Below are 18544 nucleotides of genomic sequence, written 5' to 3'. Positions count from 1 at the left end.
CAGCCCTGCAGTCCCAGGAGAGAAAGCCGGTGGGTGGGGGATTCCAGCTGAGGCTTCTGAGGCTGCAGGCAGAGTGTGCCTGGCGAGGCTCACCCTGGTGGCCAAGTTGCAGTGGCCTCCCCAGCTCTGCCTCTTCTGTCCCACAGCCCCATCCTGTGGCAGAGCTGCAGGCAGGCCCTGGGCCCACCCAGGTTTGCGTCAGCCCTGGCCCCTGGGGGCCCATCCAGCCCAGTGTCCCTTTTCAAGCCATTGATGGCGTCTGAGTGCCTGTGGCTCTGGAGCTTCCTCAGAGCTCCTCTAGGAGCCCTCCTGAGCCCACACTGTGTCCTCAGATGTTCCAGGTCATCCAGCCGGAGCGTGCGCTGTACATCCAGGCCAGCAACTGCGTGGAGGCCAAGGACTGGATCGACATCCTCACCAAGGTCAGCCAGTGCAACCAGGCTCGCCTCACCGTCTTCCACCCGTCTGCCTACCTGAACGGCCACTGGCTGTGCTGCAGGGCCTCCTCCGACACTGCTGCCGGCTGCACCCCCTGCACTGGGTAGGTCTGGGCCCCCGCAGCACCCGGCACCCACCACCCCCACTCAGCCAAGCACAGTCACCTGGCTCGTGTGCTGTCCAGGGGGCCAGTTCAGCCAGGGGGCCCAGCCAGGCAGATCTCGGTCCCCACTGATGGAGCACCTGGGCGTGGGCCTCTGGGAGGCCGTGTACCTGCAGGGAGCTCCAGGCCAGGGAGGTTCCTCCCAAGCCCCTGCTGGGGCAGAGCTGACCTTGGGGAAGTGGTAGGCAGGGAAAGGAGGGCCTGGAAGTGCTCCATCTCCTGCTCAGAGCCCCACCCAGACTCTCACCAGCACCTCTGCGTGGAAACTGAGGCCAGTCATGGCAGCTGAGCCTCCTGTGGCTATTAGAGAAGGGAAGGTGGCCAGGGTGCCCAGCCTCCCTCGGCAGTGCCCCTGATTAGCTCTCTGTGCCTTGTCATATGGGGAGTATGACAGCCTCATGTGACAAGCCCCCGAAGTGTGCTTGTCACACAACCTTCACGTCTGGCCATTTGCTCCCCCAAGCCTTGGAGGGTGATAGATACAGAAGCCAGGGCCACACCTGTCAGTCCCCAAGACCTCTCTCCTGTCCTCACCCAGGACAGGACAGGAACCCACAGCCTCCCGGGAGGAAAGGAAAGCTGACCTGTCCTCTGGGCAGGTGAAGCTCTGGGGAGGTAGCCCAAGCCTTACACGAGGTCATTTCTGCCCTGTCCATGGTCAGTCTGGATCCATGGGTCCCAAGAGGCCCCAGCGGTGGAGGCTGGACTGTTCTCTCTCACATTCTATACATGTCCTAAGCCAGCCGGGGGCCACCCTGTCACCAAGGTCAGGATAAGGTTTTAAATATGTTCTCTCCAATTTCTTTCTTACTTGATTTTCTTAAAAGTAATATGAGTAAAAGCATTGTCTAAGTCATGTTTTTTTCTTTTTATTCTTTCCCTATCTGGGCAGTGGCCTCCCAGCAAACATCCAGCTGGACATTGACGGGGACCGCGAGACGGAGCGCATCTACTCCTTGTTCAGCCTGTACATGGGCAAGCTGGAGAAGATGCAAGGTGACCACAGCCCCTGCCCGTGTCGGGCCAGGCAGCTGTCCCAGGCACAGGGCCATCTGCAGGGCAGCCTGGTAGAGCTCTGGTGTCCGTGGGGCGTCCGTGGGCAGGCTACAGCCCTGGTGATAGGAAGCTGTTTGCTGGCTAGCCAGCACTCTAGAGAGAGATGTGTTTGTAACATTTAATAGCTTAACAGAACTGGAAGCTCAACAGTCTGGGCAGGACAGATTAGGTGGCGTGGGACCTGGTCTGTTCCTCAGTGGCAGGCAGATCCAAGGAGGGAGGCAGGGGTATCTTCTCCATGAGGGGTCTGGGAGAACTCAGATACGCTCATGTAGATCACAAAACAGCTCTCAGCCCACAGAACAAAACATAGGGGAAAGTCTGGAATCCAGCCCGTTAGTCTTGCTTCCTCCCTGCTTTCCTGACCCAGCCCAGAAGGCCAACTGCGCCTTGGCCGGCCATGCACGGGGTCCTGGGCATCATGTCCCGCCCGTGTGTGAGAACAGGCTCCAGGCTCACACAGGCTCACATGCCTGTGCACACCCAGACGGTAGCATGGTGCCCAGCAAGCACGGCATGCGCAGGGCCTGGTCCTGCCTGCACCACAATGCTGCACACTGTGCATGGCCTCTACCCCTCTACCTGGAGTGCCCTCCTACTTCAGTCCAGCCAGTGCCTGCCCTTCCTGTGAGTCTGTTCCTCCTGGGAGCCTTCTCCAGCCCCCAGCCCCATAGCCTGGGTTCACCCCATCACTCAACTGCAGCCCTCTCTGGTCTGTTCACTTTTAGTTGTTATCTGGGGCCTTTTGAGAGCAAAGGAAACATCCTTTTTACCCCAGGACTTGGCACAAAGGGGGTACTTGTCCTGTTGGATGGATGGATGGATGGATGGAAGGATGGAAGGAAGGATGACTAGATGGGAGGGAGGGAGAGAGGAAGGAAGGAAGGAAGGAAGGAAGGAAGGAAGGAAGGAAGGAAGGAAGGAAGGAAGGAAGGAAGGAACAAGTGTATAGATAGACGGATGGATGGATGGATGGATGCCCAGATGGGAGAGAGGGAGGGAGGGGGAGGGAGGAAAGAAGGAAGAGACAGGTGTATAAACAGATGGATGGATGGATGGTCGGCCAGATGGGAGAGAGGGAGGCAGGGATGGAGGGAGGAAGGAAGGGATGGAGGGAGGAAGGAAGGGAGGAAAGAAGGAAAGGTGTATAGATGGATGGATGGATGGATGGATGGCCAGACAGGAGGGAGGGAGGAAGGGATGGAGGGAGGAAGGGAGGAAAGAAGGAAAGGTGTATAGATGGATGGATGGATGGATGGATGGATGGATGGCCAGACAGGAGGGAGGGAGGGAGCAAGGGAGGAAGGAGGAAGGAGGGAGGAACAGACAGGTATATAGATGGATGGACGGATGGATAGGTGGGTGGATGAATGCATGATGCATGGATAGATAGGTGAGTGGATGGATGAATAAAAAATGGACAGATAGACAAATGGAAACAATTATGCTCTCGTCCTTCCTCCCAGTAACCAACAAACCGTCTTGATAGCAAGGGCTCATTGCTGTCAACGCAGCTAGACTCTCAGCTCACTCTGCCCACATGCACCTTACAGGGCGTGGAGTCCCTGCATCCTCCAAGCCTCTGCCCGAGAACGTGGTGCTTCTTGACAGCCTTCTAGATGGGCAGCTCCGATGGCTGTGAGACACTGTCTCCCCAGACACATGACCATGGGGCCTGTGCCCGTTGGTGTAACAAGTCCCTTTCTGCCCAAGTCCTAGCCTTTGGTGCTGGAGGGCTGTGTTGCCATGGCCTTGGCCACAGGCCATGGTCAGACCCTGGCCCCTCCTGGACGCTCCTGTGGCTAGGTCTCTGTGGCCCCACATCTGCAGACTCAGTGCAGGGTCATGGCATTCTGTCCTGAGGGCTAGTGCTGGGCTGGGAATGTGGGCCAGTGCAGAATGGCTTGTCATGATGGTGGCGAGAGTAGAAACATCTCTGTGGGGGATGGCAGGCTTGCCGGGTGTGCTGGGGGCAGGCCATCTGTCCATCTGTGCAGTGACACAGGTACCTGCTTGTTAGGGTTTTGGGGAGGCTGCTCATGTGAAACGGAACCAGTGTCTCCTGCACGGCCTGGTCACCAGGACTCCATTTCACCTTGATCAGTTCAAGGACACTGTTCACAGGGCACCAGGTCCAGGGTCCAGGCAGAAGGTGGTTTTAGTTGTTATTTTGTGTCCTAGTGAGACAGACTGGGCTCAGGGACGCTGCCATCTCTGCATCCTGCTCGGTCCTCCTGCCTAGTCGGGCCTTGCGGAACAGCCTTGGCTGGTGCATCCTCACCAGCACCTCCCAGGAGGGCAGGGATACCCTCTAGCGCCCTCCACCTTCCTCCACAGCCGTCCTGTCACTCGACTGTGCAGTCAGCAAGCTGGACCTGTGAGGAGAGGTGGCTGGGCCGAGACATGCTGGGCCCAGGGGCCTGCAGGATGGACACTCAGGCTGCTCCCTCACTCACGTGCCAATAGCCAGCCTTTCCTGGAGGGGACTGCCGTGGGAAATGCATGCCCCGAGCAGACACCCAACAAAGGGGTGGTTGCCACAGGGACACCGCAGTGACATCCCTGCCCCCACAGAGGCCTGTGGGAGCAAGTCTGTGTACGACGGCCCCGAGCAGGAGGAGTACTCCACGTTCCTCATCGACGACCCCCAGGAGACCTACAAGACACTGAAGCAGGTCATCGCAGGGGTGGGGGCCCTGGAACAGGAGCACGCGCAGTACAGGAGGGACAAGTTCAAGAAGACAAGATACGGGAGTCAGTGAGTGCCTCGGGGATGAGGCTGTGGGCAGGGTGTGGCCAGGTCCACCTCAGACCTCTGATGGTGCCCACCTGGGGAGGAGGCTGGGCCTCCCAGCCTGTCTCAGCCAGTGTCTGGCCCCATCTGCCTCTGCCTCACACGCCCTCTGCCATCTCCCAGGTCACTGGCACAGGCTGGCTCTGGAGTGGCCACATTCTTGTCCCAGGAGGGAGGGGGTAGGGCATGCGGATGCTCAGGACTGAGTCAGGTGGACCACACTCGACCCATCACCAGCTAAGGCTGGCAGGTAGCATGGCTTCCACCCCCACTTCTGCACAAGAGCAGAGGTCATGGGAGATTGAGTTCAATGAGGCGAGGGCTAGAAGAGCCCATGGCCAGGGGTGAGTGGGCGTCTTGACTGTGCCCATCCAGCAGGTGCCAAGGGACTCCATGACAGAGCCACCACACAGCCTAGAATGGGTGGGTGAGCCTGCAGGGAACGCCGACCATGCAGGGAAGAGGCCGGGGTTCTGGGAAGGATCAAGTGAGGCTCAGGGAGAGTGACCACTCCCCACGTCCTGCTGGATAGAGCCCGAGCACCTCTAGGGCCTCCAGCGTTGAGGCAGGTCTTGGACACACCTGGCAGGGAGCCCACACCCCCTTCTGAAGGCCTCCCTCCTAACGTCAGAAGCCAGCAGCCTTGCAGTCCAAAGCCAGGGGGCTGACCGCAGCCCAGGAAGCAGAAGCCTGTTCTAGGGGAGGTGTGGCACCCAGAGCAGGCAGCGACCCACCCCAGACACCCACTACCCAGCACCGGGCATCCTTCAGCCACAGGTGGACAGAGCCCGCCTTCCCCACGCTCACAACACACACTCCATAGTGTACCACACACCGTGTGCACACAGGTCCAGCCTACACACGTGAACCTCATGCATGACAACGTGTGATCTGCAGCCGGGGTACACTGCACGCCAACATGTGTGCGTGCTGCATGTACCACCTTGCGTGTGGATGCTGCGCACGTGTGTGCACACTGCATAGCGCAGACACACAGCACCTCTCTCCTTCAGGGAGCACCCAGGGGGAGAAGCCTCCTCCTCCCCTTCCAGGGAGCACCCAGAGTGGGGACCTCCTGTTCATGAAGCATCCTATCCCCACTTCTTCCAGGGACACACAGAGTACAGAGCCTCTTCACCCTCATCTTCCGGGGAGCACCCAGAGGAGGGAGGGAGCCTCTTCTCTGCCTCTCTTCCAGGGAGCGCCTGGGGTGTAACTTTACCCTCTCCCCGTCTTCCAGGGAGCACCCCATTGGAGACAAGAGTTTCCAGAACTACATCCGACAACAGTCCGAGATCCCCACCCATTCCATTTGAAGTGTGTGCGTGCTCTAGGGTGGCACCAACGTGCTGCACAAGGCCACCCACCGCCGAGCAGCAGAGGGAAGCAGGACCAGTCCTGGCTGCCAGGGCTCCGCACGTCGCCACTCAGAACTCTTAACTCCTGCTTGCCTCACCTGCCAGTGCCCAGTGGTCTGACTGGCCTCTGGAGTGTGGGGTCATTGTCTTCTCATTCCCTTTGTCCTGTGGAGGTGCAGGGGTCAGATGAATGGCCAGGAAGCATGGACTGCCCAGTAGTCATCCAGGCCCTCCTCTGGCCTGGCCCTGGCTCTTCTGCTGCACCCCTCCAGACGTGGACAGTGTCACTCCATCCCTACAAGCCTACTGCCCCCCTGGCTGTGGCAGGGGCCTCCCTGTCTGTTTGTGGCTGGCATCCCTGAGGGGCCTGGGCTTTGGGGGCCTGGGTCCCTTCTGCAGAGTCCAGGCAGGGAGAGGCAAGATTCAGTCTCCTCTGGCTGACTGGCCAGCCCCAGTCCCAGCACAGCTGTCCCACTGTGAGTCAGTGTCCAGTCCCAGCACAGCCGTCCTACTCCGGGTTGGTGTCGGGAACCACAGTCCACTTGCCTGCCACCCCATGGGGAGGTTGGGGGGAGATTTTTGAAAAGTGCATTTTTCAAGCCGTCTTTCTTATTGTTTCTAAAGGAGTGTTTTTAATTAGCTCTTTGATGTAAGGTAACTCAGAACATTGAAACCTTTACCTGCTCAAGAGGGCTCTGAGAGGCAGGTAGCCGGGAACTGTGTCTCCAGCTGCCAGAAGGTTCTCCCAGGGACTGCTGCGCCCCGTCTCAGGAGCCCAGGAGGAGAAGGGCATGGCCGTGGCCAGAGCTGCTGTCTTGTGACAGGAGGGTTGGGGCAGGAGGGCACACCTCTTCAGCTTGGTGGCACACTGGTGTTGCAAACCCTTGCTCTCCAGCACCCCTGGCCTGTGGCAGGGGGTCCTGGGGAAGCACTGAGGCACATGTGGACTTCCTTGTCCAGGCTTTCCATCTAGGGACAGATAGTCACATCATTTCTTGTCACAGAAGTAGTGGAGGAAAGTGTAAAAAACCTCTGGACACATGCTCTCAGGCTGCGATTTTTAACAGGGATTTGTAACAATGTTTCTGTTTATAAAATACTAATAATTTGCAATGTATTTTACTGGCCAATTAAAACAGAGGTTTTATTCTTTCTGAGGACTGGCCTGTTTTCCACAGGAGCCCACTGGTCACTGCGCTCGTTGGGTAGGGGCACCATGTGGGGAGTGGCAGGTGACAAGAGAGGGTCTGATGAGAAGTGGCATCCCTCCGGCAGGCGACATTCAGGTGACATGTGGAGCTTTAGGTGGGAACTTGGCCCGCGGTGCCTTCAGGAGAGGTGTAGCCCCAGGAGAGGGGAGGGCAGACTGCACCAGGAGCTGAGCTGTGCAGCCTCAAGATGCGTGGAGCTGAGCCGTGGCCCTGGGGGTGGAGGGATGGGCACCCCCGGGACGGGGGGAGCTGCTGTCTGCTGTTCTGCTGCCCCTCCTGAGGCCAGGAGAGGGTCAAAGGGCGGTATAGGCAAAGACCCCGTGGCTGGGGCCAGGGATGGCTGATGTGGTTTCTAATTTCTTTAATCTTTTCTCCATTTTGTTTTTCTTTACTTTTTTTTTTTGCTGGGGGGCTACTGGGGATTGAACTCAGGGACACTCAACCACTGAGCCACATCCCCAGCCCTGTTTTGTATTTTATTTAGAGACAGAGTTTGCTGAGTTGCTTCTGATTTCTTGATTTCTTCCTTCTCTCCATTTGGTTTCCCTCTCTCTCTTTTTAATTCCCTCAGTTGGCTCCATCAGGAGGAAGGTCTTGGGTCTGCCTCTGGGGACTCAAGTCAGACATTTCTTGGGAGTCATCAAGTGGCTAAGGACTGTGCCCCAAAGGCGGAGGCTGGATTGTCCCTGGTTAGCCTCCTCCATCCACAGGAGGGCGGGGTTGGGCAGGGAAGGTGAGCATCCCGGGCTGGGCTCTGGGCAGCACCAGGACCTGAGGACCCAGTTCACACTGGGGGGTATGCAATCAGAGTCAGGATGAGAAGGAACACGGAGGTAGGAGGCTGGCCCTGGAGGAAGGAGATGGAAAGGCCAGAAGGCCACAAAGTGGGCCCTAACGGCCCCGTGTTCCCATGAGGGGTCAGAGGCTCCTTGGAGACCCGTCATTCTGCTCATCCTCTTGCTCACTAGCCTTGGGCCCGTGGCCTGTGCCCTCTGGGATGCCCCAGGAGGACCCGTGTGTGGAGGCTCCCTTGCTCCCTCCAGGTGCCCATGAGCCTCATCCTGGGTAAGCTGGTGGTCAGGAGGCATGTGCATCAGCGGGTCCCCTGAGGGTGCAGAGCAAACCCCTCAAAGTAAGCTCCTTTGGTAGAAGAGTTATTTTGAGCCAAAGGCACTTTAAAAACCCAGCAGTGCAAGGAAGGTCCTCTGACCTCCCTTTCTCCCGAGGGGAAGATGAGGCCCCAGCCACAGTTTCTGGAGGACAGCAGCTCCCACACAGACCTGGTCCAGCTGACCCTGGTCTTCCCACTGCTCCCCCACTGTGCACCGTGACACCGAGCTCTCTGTTTCGCCCGGGGGAGCAGCCCCACCTCTGGGCCCCCGGTGTCAAGCAAGGCGTGCTGAATGCACACTCCTCCCCAGGACCTGCCTCAGTGGGGTCCACAGCCTCACCCCGCCCCCCAGCCCTCCAGGGGCAGGGCAGTTTTGCTCCCTATCCCTGCTCTGTGTGGCCAGCTGGAGCAGAGGAGCAGGGATCTCCTGTTGGGCTGCACTGGGCTGAACTGTGCCCCCAAGTCACATGTTGAAGACCCCACACCCAGCACCTCAGAGTGAGGCTGTATGTGGAAACAGGCCTTTGCGGAGGTAAGAGGTGATATGAGGTGTTGCAATGAGCCTCATCCAGTCTGCTGGGTTCCCCTGAGAAGAGCTCATCCAGTCGCCCAGAATGGTGGTGCTTGTCTGTGATCCCAGCGGCTCCAGAGGCTGAGGCAGGAGGATCACAAGTTCAAAAACAGCCCCAGCAACTTAGTGAGTCCCTAAGCAACTCAGCCAGACCCTATCTCTAAATAAAATATATTTTTTTTAAAAAGAGATGGGGGAGTGGCTCAGAGTTAAGTGCCCCTGGGCTCAATCCCCAGTACCAAAAAATAAATAAGTAAAACAAAATAATAAAAAAGACAGAGACGTACAGGGATGGCCACGTGCAGACACAGACGACAGCATCTGTGAGTTGACAGGAGCAGCCTCGGAGACGCTGAGCGACCCCGACCCTGCCAGGGACGCAGTCTGCAGAGCTGAAGGGGTGCGTTCCGGGTGGAGGCACCGGCTGTTGTCCTGTGCTGGTTTTCACATCAGCACAATTCCAGTCTGCCACAGAGAGGCTCTCCAAGCCCTCCTCTCAGCAGAGCACCTCCGCCTCACTCTCCGGGCAGGAACCCTGTGACCTTGCCCTGGGCTCTCCTTCACTTTCCTGAGTCTGACTCAGCCCCACGTTCCTGGTGGAAGGCTTGGCCCAGGCCACCACCTACCCTCATCTGCAGGAGAAGCCCAGGCAGCCTAGCCCTGCTCCAAGCCCTAGCTGGCGGGGAAGGCTGCTCTGGGCTGGGCCTGCTGACCCTTGACCCCTGACCTGCAGTGATGTCACAGCAGCTCCACAGCAACCACCCCCATTCTGGCTCCTCCCTGGAGAAGGGGCGACAGGGAGAGAGGGGCAGCAATGCCCTCAGTGTGAGGCTGTGCAGGCCACAGCTCCCTCCTCCCGCAGGCAGAATGGAGAAGGATCCAGCCACACACAGGAGGCACCGGCCGGGCCCTGGGGCCCTGCCCTCAGGAGTGGCCCCTGGACATCTCAAGGCAGCCAGTGAGGGGGCCGAGCTCCAGAGGAGCCGGAGCATGGGTGGCTTGCACCAGAAGGGAGACCCCCCAAGCCGCATCAGGAAGCTGCGCAGGGAGCCGGGTAGGAGGGTAGGAGGGTCTCTGCTGGAGGGCCCAGGGCTGCCTGGGCCGGCAGCTCAGGAAGGGATGGATCCTGCGGACACCCACCTGGGGCATCCCCAAGCACAGGGTGCTTTCCTGCCTGGGGCTGTGAGACCACCTCACTGACTCCTTGCCAGATGCTCCCGGGAACTTCGAAGTCCCACAGTAAGCTCAAGAGCAGGGGGCGTCCCCTCCGTCCAGGCAGGCCTTCCTCACCTACTTTGACAGGCCATTCACAGGCTGGTCAGGAAGCAGCAGGAATGGCCTCCAGGTCTGGTCCTCAGCGACCTCAAGCAGCAGCCCTGAGACAGATGACGAAGGACCCAGCTTAAGGCTGGATGCACTGGGTAGGAGGGGTGAGCCCCCCAGCAGGAACAGGTAGCAGGCTGCCTGGTCTCCATGGAGCATGACCCTGGAGGACGGGCAGAGTGGACGTGGCATCCAGCCAGGGATGGCTGGCAAGAAGGCTCCCCCATCTGCAGGTCTTCCCTGGCCCACTGTGCTGGGCTCAGGGCTTGCTGCTGGCCAGTCCCTGCAGGAAGCCCTCCAGGACAGGGCGATCCCCAGTCCCCAGGGTCCCGGCTGTTCTTCATCAGAACCATGGTTCAAAGCTTTGGGACCCCCCGGCCACGTTCGGGGTGGCCCACGCCTCTTATCCCAGTCACCCAGAAGGCTCAGGCAGGAGCATCACATGTTCAAGGCCAGCCTGGGAAACAGACCTGGATCAAAAACTAAAAGGGGCTGGGGCATAGCTCATTGGTAGAGTCTCACTACGTTCAACCCCTGGTACCAGACAGTAAATAGATAAATGATGAGTTCCCTGGGCTGCGTCGGCTCCTGGTGGTTTGCAGGAGAGGGGGCTGCAGCAGGGAGCGCAGTCGCGGCACTCAGACCTGGCAACCTGCCTCTCCCTAAAGGGCTTGCACAGCCACATGCACGTGCAGGGACCTAGGTCAGGAAGCCGGCAGGTTGAGGAGGCCCATCCTCTCCAGAATCACCAGGAAGCTCACAGGGTTCCCTCACCTCAGGCAGATTCAGGGTGCTCCTGTGCCCTGCCTAGGAGAGGGGACTGCTAAGAGCACCTGGCTGGGGGCCATCCCACCTCCTTCTGTCTTCCTGAAAAGGAAGCCTGGGGTGACCAGCAGGAGCAGAGGCCCCTCCCCCATCCTGTTCCTGTCACTGTGCTGGGACAGGGGGTTTCTAAATCCTAGGGCCTCAGACGTTCACTGTGAGGCGCCTGAGTCCCACAGAGATGGCAGAGCTGGGAGAGGCCTGTGCTGCAGACGAGATGGGGTCCAGCTCCTGATAGCCACTCCCCCTGCTGCCAGGTGGTCCTGAGCACACTGCAGGAGGAGCTTCAGACCAGGACAGTGCTGCAGGTGGCAAGCCCTGGGCTGGGGCAGACTGGTCTCAGGAGCCAGGGCCCATGTGCCAATGGTGCTGACCAACACTGTCCTTGCTTCTCAGAGTCTGAAGACCAGGGGCAAGACCCAAGGAGGGATGCAGATGATACCATCTGGTAAGCAGGTGTGTGTGTGTGTGTGTGTGTGTGTGTGTGTGTGTGTGTGTGAAGAACAGACCCCACCAAGGTCAGGCTTGGGAGGGACCCGAAGGACCCAGTGTCCTGAGAAGATCCACCTGAGGGCCTGTGGGGGGCGTTTCAAGAATTCACATTTATTGGGAGGGACTCCCCACAGAAACAGGACCCTCTGTCCCCTCCTTGCAGCCCATTCCAGCTGGCCCTGGCCTCAGGTCAACTGGCTTGGCCAAAGTGTCAGAGCAAACAACCCCACAAACCACCCTGGAAAGGAGGTGCTGGACCCAAGGAGGTCTCTTCTGTTGGGGTGGGAGCGTGCCCAATGGCTCCACAGAGGGAGGCCCCGACGGACTCTCCCAGCATAGCCCTGCCCCCGGCTCCACCCACCTAGGAGGCCTCAGTCACTGAATCTCCCGAGAATCCTTCTTGGACATCAAGGTCCAACTCACCACCATGGACCCGGAGTGGCCTCGTGGAGACCAGGGTGCTCGGCCACCAGTGTGGCTGGAGGGCAGAGGGCCTGGGGGAGGCCTGGAGCACCCTCCCTGCCCAGCTGGGTGTGGGTGGCAGGGCTGAGCCAGGAGGCCCACTGTCCTCTTGGTGGTACAGTGAGACGCTTGCCTTTGCCCCACCATGTCTCCCCACCCGATGCTGGAGAAGCCCCTCCCTGCACCCTAGATTCAACAGAGTGCTGCAGGGAGGGTCACCCAGGTGGGGTGGGTGACGGGCCCAGACCCAGCCCAGCCCAGTCTCCATGGATGGCAGCTGGTCTTCAGGCAGAGGTAGCCATGCACTCACTGATGCTAGTCACCTCTGCACAGCGTATTCTGCTCCTTTGAGCAGGTGGGACCTGCTTTCTCCATCAGCCCAGTTAATTGTTGCTAGCAGGATACTGTCATTCAGGGTGTGTCTAAACAAGAGGGGTCATTGGAGAAGTCAGGGTAGGCTGGCTTTCAGTGCCAGACCCTCTACCCACAGAAGGGCCCCACAGACTCACCTCAGCTGGGTGCCTGTTACCCAGCACTGGCACGAGGCACCCAGGCAAGGGCAGGTCCATCTCCTCGTCCCATGACACCTTTCCCTCCCTGTTTCCCTTCTCTCACAGTCAGGCAAATCTAGAGGAAGACAGGAAGGAAAAGAATCAGGATGCCCTGGGAAGCCTGGACCTTGAGTGTGGGAAAACGGAGTCAGAGGTTGAGAAGAGCGACTCAGAGACCAGCACCAAGGACCAGCAGGCAGGAGCATGTGCAGGCAGCTGCGTCCTGGAGGCTGAGGTGAGCCCCACTTGGTGCCTGGGGCCCTCTGTCATCTTGATGGGGGTCTGCTTGTATCAACCTGTGGGTGTCTTCTTTGGCTTGCAGGAACAAGAGCTGGAGTCCGCGAAGCTGAATGATCTTCTGACAAAAGAGGCAAGAGCTTCCTTTGGTGACAGGAGCAAGCCCGCCCGGCCATGAGCGCACTGCAGACTGGTGGTCCTGGGGTCACCTCAGCAGAATCCATGCTGTAGAGCTGCCCCAGGCCCTCCCCTTCATCCAGAGAGGCCGGGGTCCAAGCTTGGCCTCTGCTGTCCCAGGGCATCCTCGCCCAGCTTGCCAAACAGGGCAGGCACTGATGGAGTTGGGGCCGAGGAGAACAAGCCAGAGCCACCTGCCCAGATGCAGTGTTAGGGATTCTCACGGACACTTGATACAGGAAGGTTGATTCTAGTCTCCTTCCCAGACCAAGTGCTAGTTATGGAGAGGGTGGACATGTTGCTTACCAGGATTTTACAACAGACCACCTTGGGTGTGGTTATGGGCCAGCCAAAGTGCCCAGACGGAGACCCTGAGGCAGCTATCAGCTGAACTGCAGGGCCACTGCACCCCAGTGTGAGTCTTTGCCAGCGGGTGCAGTGTGGCTCCAGGTGAATCTCTGGAGGCAGAATCCAGCTGAGCAGGCCTGGGAGGTACCTCCCCAGGGCATGGCCACTGCCCAGAGGCCCTGGTGGGTGAAGGTGTGGGAGACCCTCTGAAGTCTCAGGAACCTGATGGGAAGTGAGTAGGGTGGACGGGAAGGCCATATTCCTCCCTCTCGCTCCCTGCCAGAGTCAGCCCCACAGATACCTCATGGCCACACTGCCATTAGCCCTCCAACCAGCTTTGCCGGACGCCCCACCCTGAGCATCACCAGCATCTGATAACCCTGGTGCCTGCCCTGGCCTGCCTGGCTGCCCAAGGCCAGGAGCTGCAGCCCCTTCCAGGAAGTCTGCTTTCTTCACAGCTCACCCCAGCTCTGTGATTTCCACCCACAGAAACCATCTGCATTCGTGGAGATTGACCTGGGAGATCATGCCGAGGAGGTACAGACAAAACCCCTCACCACCTACCCAGAAAGTGCCTGTACCCAGACTGGGCTGGGCAGGTTTGGGGGACTTGCCCATAGCAGGCCTGTTCAGAGGGTGAGGCAGAAACCCACGACCAACAGCTCCTTGGATGCTCCACGGTGATGCGACTTGGCCTCCCTTATTCCCACTCCCACGTACCCTGGGGCTGTATTCTAGGGCCTGGGTAAACTATTGGCTCCAGAACCTCTTGTGGGATCACACCAGGTAGTAGAAAGGGTGAAGCCTGGAGATTTGGACCCAAAAATACCTTCTGTGCCTCAGTTGTCTCCTCTGCCAAAAAGGGACTGTAGAAGTACCCCCAAGTTGTTTTGTAGAGATCTCAGAAGAGAGCACCATACCCAGAAATCCACAGTATTAAGTATCACCACCATGACTATCACAACCATCAACATTGTCATCTCCAGCACTGTCATCACCATCATCACCATCACCCCCCCCACCACCAGCAGCAGCATCACTGTCATCCCCACCAGCACCACCCCTCATCCCCAGTCATCACATCATCTCCCATCAGCACTACCATCACCACTATCACCATGACCCACAGTGGATCATTATCTGTACATCACCACCATCACCATCATCATTACTGTCACATTACACCATCACCATCATTACTGTCACCATTACACCATCACTATCACCATCATCATTACTGTCACATTACACCATCACGATCACCATCATCATTACTGTCACATTACACCATCACCATCACCACCATTAGTGTCACCATTACACCATCACCATCACCATCATTACTGTCACCATTATACCATCACCATCACCATCATCATCACTGTCACCATTACACCATCACCATCATTATTACTGTCACATTACACCATCACCATCACCATCATCATCACTGTCACCATTACACCATCACCATCACCATCATCATCACTGTCACATTACACCATCACCATCACCACCATTACTGTCACCATTACACCATCACCATCACCATCATCATTACTGTCACATTACACCATCACCATCACCATCATTACTGTCACCATTACACCATCACTATCACCACCTTCATTACTGTCACATTACACCATCACGATCACCATCATCATTACTGTCACATTACACCATCACTATCACCATCATCATTACTGTCACATTACACCATCACCATCACCACCATTACTGTCACCATTACACCATCACCATCATTATTACTGTCACATTACACCATCACCATCACCATCACTGTCACTATTACACCATCACCATCACCATCATCATCACTGTCACCATTACACCATCACCATCACCATCATCATCACTGTCACCATTACACCATCACCACCATCATCATTACTGTCACCATTACACCATCACCACCACCATCATCATTACTGTCACCATTACACCATCACCATCACCATCATCATTACTTCACCATTACACCATCACCATCATCATCACCATCACCACCATCACCACCATCTTTACTGTCACCATTTCACCATCACCATCACCACCTTCATTACTGTCACCATTACACCATCACCATCACCATCACCACCTTCATTGCTGTCACCATTACACCATCACCATCACCACCTTCATTGCTGTCACCATTACACCATCACCATCACCACCTTCATTGCTGTCACCATTACACCATCACCATCACCACCTTCATTACTGTCACCATTACACCATCACCATCATCATCACCATCACCACCATCTTTACTGTCACCATTACACCATCACCATCATCATCACCATCACCACCATCTTTACTGTCACCATTACACCATCACCATCACTGTCATTGTAATTATCACCATCCTCTTCATCACTGTATCCTGATAACACTGTCACCATCCCCACCGTCAGCATGACCACCCTCACATCACCATCACCATCTTCATCACCATACCTGGATAGCCACTGTCACCAGCACCAGCACCATTATTCCCACTGTCAGCCTCATCACATTGTCACCACCATTAAAAAAGACGAAGTTGACATGAGGTTCATCTAGGGCCTTCCAACACGAGGGTCCAATTCTCTGCTCTGGCCAGCAGTCACCATTTTTCGAGTTTCTCGAAGTTCTCTTCTGGAGAGTTTAAGTTCTGCCTGAGAGTTGGTTCTTCTCCATGGTGCACTCTTTCCCCTCAGATCACACCCTACTGTGCAAGGAGCTTATTAAGTCCCCACCAGGCTCCTCCTGGGGGTCCCCTGGGTTCCAGGGATTCCAGGGGGTTCAGCCAGCAGCAGAGTTGCACCAGTTGGGATCCCTGTCAGGTGGAGGCTGCTCGAGCCATGGCCTCTGGGACCCACCTCCCCTGGCCTACTCCTTGGCAGACCCCACAGGTGGACACCCCCACCCTCTGAACCTGCCTGCCTCTCCCACAGGTGGCCACCCGTGCTGTGAGAGAAGAGAAGTGGGGCGAGATGGACATAGGGGATCTGTCAGAAGACGAGTGAGTGGGGCCTGTGGGCTTGCGTGGGGATGAGGGCAGGGCTTGTCCTCTCTGCATGGCACACTGGACCCCCAGTGCCCCTCATGTGGGTGCACGCAGAGGTCAAGAAGGGACTGAGGGGCAAGCACCCTATTTCCCTCAGACCCTACCCTACTGAGATGATGGGATTAAACCCCTGTGTGTTTGGCTCTGAGTCCAGGGTTCCTGCAACGGGAAAGGGGGGGCGGCTGCCTCGCTGCAGGGGAAAGGGCTGGCTGCCAGATTCCAAGTGGCTCACTTCTGGACCTGGGGCTAGCTGGAGGACAGGGTAGCAGACTGGCTCTGTGGGAGTCTGCTTCTGCCATAGCCTCAAGGCTGTGGACAGAGTGCCCTGGGGGGTGGAGTGAGCACAGTCCAAGTGGGGAGCAGGCTGGAGCACCGCAGGTGCCCGACAGGGCCAGGCAGGGTCTTTCCTTACCACAACACCCTACTTCTGGCCTCTAGGACCAGGACCAGCTGGGTGTGCTGCATCCCTTACCCCACCAAAAGGAAGGCGGAGGGCTGTGCGGCAACCCTGGAGCAGGTACTTAGCTCCTGGAGAAGAGGGGGGGGCGGGGTGGGGATAGCACCGGTGGTCACACGCCCTGTGCCCTTCCCAGGACCCCTCGGACCAGGCTCCCAGGGACTCTCTCGGGATTGGCCAGAGCTGAGAATGAGGGTCAGAGGAAGCGGTGATGCCAGCTCCCAACGCTCCCCAAGAGTGCAGCCCTGAGACCATCGGCCGAAGCCCTGGACACTGGGCGCGACGTCAAACTTCAAAAGACGCAGGGTGAGTTGGCTGGACACACTTTCTCTGAGGTGTGGAAAGGGGCAGGAGTGTGGCTCAGCCTTGCAGGCCATGTGGTCAGAGACTGTAGGTGACCACACTCAGAACTGCTGAGGGGCCAGGTACAGGACCCTGCAGTGGGGGAAGCCGCCCAGCAGCCTGACATCCTCCTCTGACAGTTGCCTGGAGTAGCCCTGACGGAACTAGAGGACAGGGATCCCAGTGCTGCACTGGGGAGCTGTATGGCTCAACTTGGCAGAGGAGAGAGGGACCTCCCCCTTGGGCAGTGGTCAGGATGCCCGTCCCCCACTCCCCAGCCTCCCCAGCTTTCCTGAATCATGGCTCCAAGAGGCTCAATGCTCAGGGAGGTTCTCATAACCCAAACCCCGAGCCCCAGGCGCGACAGGCTGGGTACTGCAGGGTACAGCCCTCCTCCATCTCAACTCAGTCACGTGGACTTCCTGAAACTAGCCAAGTCCTCTGGAAAACTGACCCTGATTCCTGGTCCAGGCTCCGCGCAGTCCCACCCTTGGGAAAAGGCCACACAGACTGTGGGGCCTGCAAGAAGTGAGCAGCCTGGGTCCCTCACTGTGCCATGAGTAGCCTTTAGGGGGCCTTTAGGGAGCAGGTATAGGCCCAGGCCCTTCTAGAACATTCTGCCTGCACTAGTGGGCCCCATGTCCCTTGGTGGGTAAGGAGACGGGGGTGCCTCTTCTGGCAGCCAGGACAGGTGTTGGCTGCCTGCTGCGCGGCTTGTGGCTGCTGCAGGTGGTCCTCAGTCAGTCCTGTGCTGTCACCTTCAGGAAGCAGCCCTCTGTGTGCACCAGGTCCAGCAGCCCTGCAGGTCTCGGCTGGCCAACAGCGCCCCCTGGTGGCATGCTTCCCCACACGGCTCTGCTTTCAGTCCCAGGAAACACCATCCAAGAGGGGCCGCTGCGCTGGACTCGACCTTCACAAAACCCACACTCCTCCACTGCTTATTCATTAAAGGACAGCCAGGATGCGCTTGGTGGCTGCACTTAGTCATGACTCTGCATTGGAGCCTATGGGGCCAGGCTCTGCCTGGGGGGCCTGCGTCCTGACCAGCTTGACTGTGGGGCCCCAAAGCAAATCCCCACAAGCTCTGCACAAAACAAGAAGCAGAAGCACAACCCCTCAAAGGAAGACATGAGTCCCCGAGTGCCCCACAAGGGACATGGGGATGTGCAGGTCAGGGGAGGACAGATGTCTGTGGGCCAGGCCAGGCCCTGCAGGGCACAGCATCTGCGCTCTGACTGCCAGAAGGCAGGGAAGTGCAAGAAGTCCCCTGGAGAGATGTCCAGGGGGACACACTGGGGAGGGGGACCTCCCGCCTCCCTCTTCCCTACAGCTGAGGCTCCCCCTGGGACTCAGAATTCCTCATGGGGATACCCGGGGGTGCAGAGGCAGAGAGAATGCTGGGCTAGGAGGCCTCCGGACGGGGTGATCCAAGCTGAGACTCTCAGGGTCTTTCTCCTCCACTGGGCAAGCCTAATCATGGAATATGTGGGGACTCAGCCCACTGACTGGGGCCCTCTGAAGGGTGGGACAGTGTCCGGTGCAGGGCAAGGAGCCA

The 18544-nt window shown here is 58.0% G+C and overlaps 2 protein-coding genes across 8 annotated transcripts in view; both read left to right on the top strand.

The window, feature by feature from the left end:
• Rasa3 (RAS p21 protein activator 3) overlaps positions 1 to 6961 on the top strand; it is a 77826-nt gene extending 70865 nt beyond the window's left edge. For both annotated transcript variants that reach the window (XM_027938797.2, XM_027938798.2), the window contains 4 exons: positions 333 to 541; positions 1494 to 1597; positions 4232 to 4415; positions 5692 to 6961. In XM_027938797.2, the coding sequence (XP_027794598.2) occupies positions 333 to 541; positions 1494 to 1597; positions 4232 to 4415; positions 5692 to 5767 (573 nt within the window). In that variant the 3' untranslated portion in view covers positions 5768 to 6961. The remainder of the gene's footprint in view (positions 1 to 332; positions 542 to 1493; positions 1598 to 4231; positions 4416 to 5691) is intronic.
• Positions 6962 to 8518: 1557 nt separating this feature from the next.
• C4H13orf46 (chromosome 4 C13orf46 homolog) lies at positions 8519 to 17955 on the top strand. Of its 6 annotated transcripts, none has more exons than XR_003583277.2 (9): positions 8519 to 9756; positions 11244 to 11295; positions 12419 to 12587; positions 12675 to 12722; positions 13604 to 13651; positions 16078 to 16145; positions 16629 to 16707; positions 16784 to 16953; positions 17855 to 17955. XR_003583277.2 is itself a non-coding variant. In XM_071611683.1 (9 exons), the coding sequence occupies exons 2-9, from the start codon at positions 9570 to 9572 to the stop codon at positions 16832 to 16834; spliced, it is 702 nt and encodes a 233-aa protein (XP_071467784.1). In that variant the 5' UTR covers positions 8519 to 8828; positions 9565 to 9569; the 3' UTR covers positions 16835 to 17955. The 6 variants fall into 6 exon arrangements, 3 of the variants coding, with proteins under 3 accessions (XP_071467784.1, XP_071467783.1, XP_027794662.2); XR_003583276.2 differs by having other exon boundaries at positions 17754 to 17955; XM_071611683.1 differs by having other exon boundaries at positions 8519 to 8828; positions 9565 to 9756; positions 16784 to 17955.
• Positions 17956 to 18544: the final 589 nt, after the last annotated feature.

The sequence above is a fragment of the Marmota flaviventris genome, chromosome 4, assembly GCF_047511675.1.
Source record: "Marmota flaviventris isolate mMarFla1 chromosome 4, mMarFla1.hap1, whole genome shotgun sequence".
NCBI lineage: Eukaryota > Metazoa > Chordata > Mammalia > Rodentia > Sciuridae > Marmota > Marmota flaviventris.
The sequence above is the reverse complement of the archived record's forward strand: the minus strand, read 5'-3'. Positions and strand labels throughout refer to the sequence as shown.

Bases quoted from the DNA above. Each gene is read 5' to 3' on its own strand.
- C4H13orf46 (XM_027938861.2), top strand. From the start codon at position 9,438: ATGTCACAGCAGCTCCACAGCAACCACCCCCATTCTGGCTCCTCCCTG. The intron at 16,146-16,628 runs GTGAGTGGGGCC...TCTGGCCTCTAG, and splicing joins GGGGATCTGTCAGAAGACGA to GACCAGGACCAGCTGGGTGT. The intron at 16,708-16,783 runs GTACTTAGCTCC...TGCCCTTCCCAG, and splicing joins GTGCGGCAACCCTGGAGCAG to GACCCCTCGGACCAGGCTCC.